At 47.4% G+C, this 8,529-nt stretch overlaps 1 protein-coding gene across 2 annotated transcripts in view; it reads left to right on the forward strand.

Moving 5' to 3' along the window:
• The window catches only part of LOC135821570 (phospholipid-transporting ATPase ABCA1-like), an 85,791-nt gene extending 79,639 nt beyond the window's left edge, over positions 1–6,152 (forward strand). For both annotated transcript variants that reach the window (XM_065334568.1, XM_065334570.1), the window contains exons 55-56: positions 2,605–2,710; positions 4,739–6,152. In XM_065334568.1, the coding sequence (XP_065190640.1) occupies positions 2,605–2,710; positions 4,739–5,059 (427 nt within the window). In that variant the 3' untranslated portion in view covers positions 5,060–6,152. The remainder of the gene's footprint in view (positions 1–2,604; positions 2,711–4,738) is intronic.
• The last annotated feature ends 2,377 nt before the right edge of the window (positions 6,153–8,529 follow it).

Here is an 8,529-nt window from a genome sequence, read left to right on the forward strand (position 1 = left end):
TCTGGTCGACAGTGATGGACACGGGAGCAGTGTCCACCAGCCGTGCCGTGTCTGCCAGGTGGGCGTTCACCAGCAGCTCCAGTTGTGCGATAACATCCTGGCCAAACAGTACAGTTCGCCGGCCTGCCGGTACAACGAAACATTCGCATTGGATTGACCTTTCCCCGACGGCAACATCGACATCCGCCATGCCAAGTGTCTTGACTTCGCCGCCATTGTACGCGCGCAGCTTACGATCACTGCAGCGAGTGGGCTGTACCACATCATCCGTCAGGATTGTCCGTGTTGCGCCGGTATCGAGAAGTCCCTCGCACGGCCTGTCATTCACCATGAGCGTCATAGTGAATTGACCACTGGCTGCCTTGTCGCTGCAAGCGTAAATCGAATCGTACACAATTCGCGCGGCTTCACTGTCCTCATCCTGCACCGCATGAGCTTTGCTGGAGAGGCAGACTGCTGCGAAATGACCTACTTTGCCACAGTCCCGACACCTTACATGTGCAGCCGAGCAAAATTGCTTGCCTTTGGCATGTACACGACCACAGTATTTGCATCCTAGGCTCTTGGTGGACGTCTTCCCCATGGCGCGCGGGTCGCCACTTCCGATTCCACCCGAGACGCTGCCCGAAACTACAGCAGCCAATTCTGGTCCTCTATGCGCTGATGTCTCCAAGCCTCCTGGACTCGTCCGACTTTCGTATAGCTTGCAGTCGGAGAAAGATGCTTCTAGGGCCACAGCCTTTGAAACGGCATCCGCTAGCGTCAGCTTTGCCTCCTTTAGCAGTTCCCGTCGCAGCTCCTGCGATCGCAACCCTGCAATCAGTTGGTCACGCACCTGTGTGTTGACGACCGAGTCCACGTCTGTCGCTGCAAAGTCACACCACTCCACCTTCTCGCGTAACCGACTAACGAAGGTGGAGACAGATTCATCTGGCGTCTGTTTAATCTGCCGAAACTTGTGCCTTTCAGACGTCGTGTTTCTGGATGGGCGAAAATGAGCACGGACTGCCTCTGTAAGGGCTTTGTATGTGTCTCCTGGGTCGTCGTGTGTTGCATCACTTGGAGCGGGAACAACCAGACCCTTGACAATCTTCCTGATCCCAAGACCAGCCAGATTCAAGAAGAGACACTTCTTGTCCTCTGGAGTCGAAACTTGACAGATCTTCATGTAGTCGTTCACATCCTCCAGCCATAGGTCGAAGTCGGCACCCGTGTCTTGTCCGAAGTCAGGATGAAATTCCTTGGGTGGCCGGCCCTTCGCCATAGCGTCCAGATGCTTGACTGCCGGTTCACTGCGCCAATGTAGTACCGTAGCCCACGCTTGCCAGAGCAACTGCTTGGTTCCAGAAGATCTGTATTCTGATTCTGCATGATGCGACACTCGGCTTATAACACAATACGGAATGTGCCAAACTCTACACTATAGTATGATGGCGTTAATGCTATAACCTATACTCTACAACCTAACACTGACCACTATGATAGCACTAATCCCAGCACTACAATGACCTAGGCAAAAAAAGCATAGGGATGTTATAAATTTTTCAATTCTCCTATTTTTTTCATGCATTACCTGGGATTCGAACCCGCACTATCGCCCTACATGCATTCCCCCATACACTTCGCATTCATATTCATTCTTCCAAGTTGCTTCACGCTATGATCTTGCGTTTGAAAGCCCTATTTGAATATTGCGGCCAGCTGTATGTGGCCAGCTGTGTTTGATTGTACGGTACGGTACGGGACAGATACGGGATAGCGCCAGGCGTGACACAAACACACAAACACCAAATTAAAGCTGGGTGGACCCTGGCTAGCGCCAGACGTTACTGAAGTAACGTCTTCTGCATAGCTACGGGAATAAAGTGTTCTGTTGACTGTGCAGGATCCAACAGATCTGAGATCTGGATCCCGATCCTTACCTATCGAACATGCCTCTAGTGTACTAAGGTCACACTTGGCATGTTTTATGTGGGGCTCGCATCCGCTCAAATTCGCGAAGGTAAACTGGATACGGATTGACTCCACAACGTGCAATGTGTGTACAAGGTCCGTGTCGTATGACCTACAGACAGGAAACCACCCCCACAAGACGGCCACGGAAGGACCAGATGGTGGGGCGCTCTGGCGGTACTTTACGGTAGTAGTAGCATTTATTTTTTTAGGACTAGGGCGATCCCCACAGACTGTAAGTCTTCTTACAGGGCACCCTAGGTAAGTGCGTGAAATAGAGCTAAATGAAGAAAACCGTAAGTGTGTAAAATAGAGTAAAGAAAAACGGTGGCTGCATACTAATGCCATTATGTATTGCAAAAGAGGCTGCGTAGAATACTGTTAAACATGGCGAAGGAGGCTGCCTGGCGGCACTCTGCTGGAAACGAATTCCACCTGTCAGCGGCCAGGAATGGCAAAGTGTAGAGACCATACTGTGAAGAAGCATTAGGTAGGGCTAAAGCAAAGGCGGGCTGTGCGTCTATGTGTCTATGTTCACATGCAAATTTACCACGTATGGAGGTGTGTTTTTCACTTTATGCTCAGCATGGGCACCGTCTGATTTTTTCCTTTTGTGCACATGTACTGGTGTTATGTACTGCTGCTATTCAGATTCGGCAATGGCTACACAGTGACTGTACGTCTGACTGGAACACACCCGGACTTAACACCAGTCAAGGAGTTCTTCAGTGAAACGTTCCCCGGATCTTTCCTACAGGTTAGTGATAAGGACCTCTTTCTTTCGTTCTATTTGCAAACTCCAGGCATTTTCTTTCTGAATGAAGGAAACTAATGGCAACCTTCCCCAGTATGGCGGTTGCCATGAAATGAACATTACTATAAATTTTTCGGAAGAGTGTTACACTTGTGACCGTGCACTCTTGTCACGTAGCTCTGTCCTAGCATACCCTGTGTGTGTGTGTAGTGTCCACACATAGCTACATACCCTGTGTGTGTGTAGTGTCCACACATAGCTACATACCCTGTGTGTGTGTAGTGTCCACACATAGCTACATCCCCTGTGTGTGTGTAGTGTCCACACATAGCTACATACCCTGTGTGTGTGTAGTGTCCACACATAGCTACATACCCTGTGTGTGTGTAGTGTCCACACATAGCTACATACCCTGTGTGTGTGTAGTGTCCACACATAGCTACATACCCTGTGTGTGTGTAGTGTCCACACATAGCTACATACCCTGTGTGTGTGTAGTGTCCACACATAGCTACATACCCTGTGTGTGTGTGTGTGTAGTGTCCACACATAGCTACATACCCTGTGTGTGTGTGTGTAGTGTCCACACATAGCTACATACCCTGTGTGTGTGTAGTGTCCACACATAGCTACATACCCTGTGTGTGTGTAGTGTCCACACATAGCTACATACCCTGTGTGTGTGTGTAGTGTCCACACATAGCTACATACCCTGTGTGTGTGTGTGTGTAGTGTCCACACATAGCTACATACCCTGTGTGTGTGTAGTGTCCACACATAGCTACATACCCTGTGTGTGTGTGTGTAGTGTCCACACATAGCTACATACCCTGTGTGTGTGTAGTGTCCACACATAGCTACATACCCTGTGTGTGTGTGTGTGTAGTGTCCACACATAGCTACATACCCTGTGTGTGTGTGTGTAGTGTCCACACATAGCTACATACGTACTTACATGTACAGTGCCGTCGCTCAATGAAATGCAGTCGCGTTGTCACGCAAGTACGAGCCGGACATTGCGCAGCTCTAGACCTGCAAACACTGGGCTGCGAAATGGTGCAAGGCGCAACCTTGAGTGATGCGACTGGATTTCATTGAGCAGCACTGTACTTATTAATTTATTATCTATGTGTGAGACTCAGAGTGTTTGTGTACAAGTGTGGGAACAGTGCTACACTTGTGATCATGTGCTCTAGTCATGCGCACACGCAGTTTCATCAGAGAGCACGTGTGACTGATCACTCATTGTGTTTATATGCCAAGCACATGCCTGTAATGGTAGTGAATCTAGTGATGAACACTCCGTCGTGTTGCTCCCTTCTTCCTTGTTGCGCCCAAAGCCAATGGAGGTGAATGCAGCTTTTCACAGTAGTTTCAGCGATGTCATAGGCTTGTGCGATTGTAAGAGAACCAGCTCACTCGACAAATCAATCTCACTCTTTTCTGGACTAACCAAGAACTGAGGGGAAACCCTCGTCGTGGCCAGCTTCATCTTTTCAGAATCAAATGCACGGAGTCGTATTCGACTCCCTGCTGTGTTCAGAGTACGGTGTAGGAGGTAGAATAAGGATGTGTAGAAATAAAGATTGTTCCTAAAGGTGGATAGTGTGTAGAGTAATAGTTGTCGATTATGCATGAATAATAATAAGTAATTCGGGGATCACCATACAGAGCATGCAGAAAGAGTGTAAGTAATTATGTGATTGGAAGGCCAACGGGAATGGGAGAAGCAGTCTCTAAGACCATTCCCGTCACAGCGATGCATTATGTTTCCTTGACACGGTGTGCATTCTGATCCTATATCTTGTGAGTCTGCTCTTGTGGAAAACGGGAGCACCTGTTAGGTAGCATTGATGACTCTTCTACACCTCATGCCCATCAGTCGAGAGAGACAGACAGACAGACAGACAGACAGACAGACAGACAGACAGACAGACAGACAGAGAGAGAGAGAGAGAGAGAGAGAGAGAGAGAGAGAGAGAGCATCATATCATGGTTGTGTTTAATATTGTCTCTTTTTCCTACATGCAGAGAGAGCATCATAACATGGTGGTATACCAGTTGCCGAGCGCGTTGCTGTCGCTCTCACGCATTTTCCAGTCGTTCGAGGAGGTACGTGGTCACCTACCGATCGAAGACTACTCTGTCAGCCAAACCACACTTGACCAGGTCTTTATTGGTTTTGCATCGAAGCAGACTGATGACATGGGTGCCATGGAGGAAGAGGAAGAAGATCGGCTATCAAATCACAGTGCTCTCAATGTTATCTCTAATCCCACCGTTCGCTATCATCTGGGTGAAGTTCGCATTGATGACCATGCAACTGCTGGCACCGACACTTGCGATGTGTAAGATATTTTCTCTGTTTCTTGAACCGTTTCTCTTTTTCTTCTTGCACACATTTAACTATGGCTAGTAGTTGCTGCTGCGATGCTGGGGTCATCGCAGCGCTGCTTTTTGCACCTACCTAGTATGTATGTGTGTATGTGTGTGTGTGTGGAGTAGTAGTAGTAGTAGTAGTAGTAGTAGTAGTACTGCCCCATGACAGTGAATTTTTGAGTTTTTTGGAAATTGTATTGCATTGCTGCTCCATCTACATGGGTGTATTTGTTTTTCACTTCTCCATTTCAAGTTTCCTAATAAAGATCGTGTCTAGTAGTAGTAGTAGTAGTAGTAGCAGCAGCAGTTTGTATGCTTGCAAGGTTGGAGTCGACGCCTGCAAGTTGTATGTGTGCGCGCACGAGTGTGTGTGCACGTGTGCGCGCGCGAGCGTGTGTGTGTGTGTGTGCATGCATCCGCTTGGGTGCTGGTGCTGGTGGTGGTGGTGGTGGTGGTGGTGGTGTGTGTGTGTGTGTGTGTGTGTGTGTGTGTGTGTGTGTGTGTGTGTGTGTGTGTGTGTGTGTGTGTGTGTGTGTGTGTGTGTGTGTGTGTATGTGTTTCTTCTGTTGAGTCTTGTTGATGTTAGTGCTCTGGATTTCTTGATTTTCGCATATTTTCTTATTCACAGAAAACTGAATCACATTTGCAAATTTAGGGTTTCACTGCTGTTCACATATTGTAATTTGTTGCTGCATTAGTCATCTCCTTTGTATTTATTCTCTTTTATTAAAATAAGATGTGAGACCTTTGCTGGCAGTGCCACCTTTTCTTTTCATATCTTGTGCCAACACCCAAATTCGATGTGTAAGGAACTGCGGATCATGCTGCTTATGCGGCTGCTGCATATCTTTCTGTCGGCGTGCATAATGACTGTCTACTATACATGATACATATGTTCATACATTTTCCATCCACAGGCACGGCTGCTTATATTCCACGCTAAATACGGCAACGGACGGAATGTCATCAGAATTCACAGTGTTTCTTTTCGTTTGCACATCACTCTCTTCTAACTGGCTGGCCCTGTCGTGTAACACATTTCTAAGTTATTCCAGTTGTGTCTACATATGTGTGTGCATTTGTGTGTGTGTACGTGTGTGTGTGTGTGTATGTATGTATGTATGTATGTATGTATGTGCGTACATGTGTGTTCTCGTATGCATATGTGTGTCTGTGTGTGTATCTGTGTGTGTGTCTGAGGTGTGTGTGTGTGTCTGAGGTGTGTGTGTGTCTGTGTGTGTGTCTGAGGTGTGTGTGTGTCTGTGTGTGTGTGTGTCTGTGTGTGTGCGTGCGTGTGTGTGTGTGTGTGTGTGTGTGCCAGTCAGTTCGGTTGGTGGGTACACTTATGCCTGATTGTGTTGGGTCTGTTGCCAACGGGCTTGGCTCCTTGAAGGTGTAATGTTGTACCTGCCACCTTTGTTGGTTCCAGGGTTCATATACTTTCTATTTGAAGTATACATACCTGTTAACCATGGACTGCTTCTGGCTAGATTAACTCTTGTGTAATCAATGGTGCTAGTTAAGCTTATATCAGATCCACTCTGATTTAGCCACCCACACTAGTAGCAAGTACATGTATTACCTTCACTGGGGGCAGGGGTAACTGCAGTTGGATCCCGGGATGGATACCCTGGTGCCGTCAATCCTTTTTCTGCACCTTGTCCTCCTCCTCCTCCTCCTCCTCCTCCTCCTCCTCCTCCTCCTCCTCATCATCATCATCATCAGCCCTTTCGCGTTGGCATCGGCGTTAGCCTAGCCTTCGCTTGGGCCACACCCAATGTTAGACATGATATCAGAAGAGAAGGGGAGAAAAAGAGAAAGAAAGCACAACCAAAAACGAAAAAGGGAAAAATATAGGTGAACAAACACTTGACCATACGTCCTCACCCACTTTAATACTGAGGTGTGGTGAGCCCATAAGTGGGATCATTTTCAAGTCCACCCAGAGTTTTGGGGATTTTAGGGGGTGTCGGCCGTTGGGCGGTTCAATAGCCAATTGAGTCAACTTTCCGAGATTCCTTTTGAGTCTCTCTCCCCTCTCCCGGGGAGAGCCACGTGTCCAGTTTTTGGCACTGAGCAACAAGTACAAGTGTGTGTGTGTGCGCGCGCACGTGTGTGTGTGCGCGTGTGTGTGTGTGTGTCCACCCTGGTTTACCATATTTCCCCAAATACATGTCGCACTTTTTTACACAAAACTCAAGGGCAAAAGGGTTAAGGGGTGCGACTTACAATCGAGCATGACTTACTGCTGAAGTGAATTTATCGAATCATTTTGGCTCAAACCTGAAAGTGGGGGTGCGACTTTAATTGAGTACGACTTATAATCGAGGAAATACGGTAGTTGCCTCTGGCCTGTGTCCTACTGGTAATGTGTTCCCAGAGCAAGGTTGCACTGACCAGCACTGTCTACATGTAGTTCTGCCTGATCACTGATACACCAGCTGATACAGTGATACAGTAATAGCTGTACTTGATGCCAGATCAACACTATGCACAACAGTCAACTGCCGGTATTCTCCATCTTGTTGCCAGTGGTGTTGGGGTGTTGGACCAGTGCATGTACCATGTGTACTATCAACTCATTATTGTGTGCTGTCACTAGGTTCATAATGTCACTCTACAAACAGTCCACCCAGCTATTAGCAGTATCAACTGTTGAACTGGTTGTCTGCCTTTATTGGCCTTGTTGCTATCCACTCTGGTTCATACATGTGCAGTGGAGATTGAATATAATGACACTCTTTTGGGAGAAAACAAAATGTCACTACACTCGATCTTTCACTAAACCCGATTTTAGTATGCAATATGTATATCAGAATGACAGAAATGTATTGCATGTGCATGATATAATGCATGTGAATTTCAGATGTGTATCATCCTATGGGCATGTGTCTTGCATGCAGTGTTCAAGGCAAAAGTCATGCATGGCAACTACACCGCTGCACTGCGGCTACAATGCGCAATGACATTATGTAAAGCACGTGTGGAGTGACCCGGAGGTCCGGACACGTGACACAGTCATGTTCCATGCACGCCAGTCTGTCTGATACAAGAGGAAAGTCGTTGTACTCGATGTATTTTCAGGTCTTCGGGCACCAGAAAAGTGTCAGTAAATTCGATCGCGTTGTTTTCGAGGTCGTTATACCCGATCTATAATGTGCAGAAAGGACTTGCTAAACGACTTGGGCAACAGAGTTTTGCCGCTAAACTCGATTTGTCGCTACATCCAAGGTCGTTATATCCAATCTCCACTGTACATGTAGTTGTGTGCAGGGTTCACACCAGCATGTACCAGCCGGCCTGTGCAACCCGCCCATGCCTACACTCGGCTACAACCTGTCTGCTGAGTTGACAAGTGGCATACTGGTTCTGTCACGGTCAACCCAAATACATGGAGATCTGATTTCAAACAACGCAGCATGTAATTACTGTCACTCTGACCC

Source organism: Sycon ciliatum, chromosome 1 (genome assembly GCF_964019385.1).
Source record: "Sycon ciliatum chromosome 1, ocSycCili1.1, whole genome shotgun sequence".
NCBI lineage: Eukaryota > Metazoa > Porifera > Calcarea > Leucosolenida > Sycettidae > Sycon > Sycon ciliatum.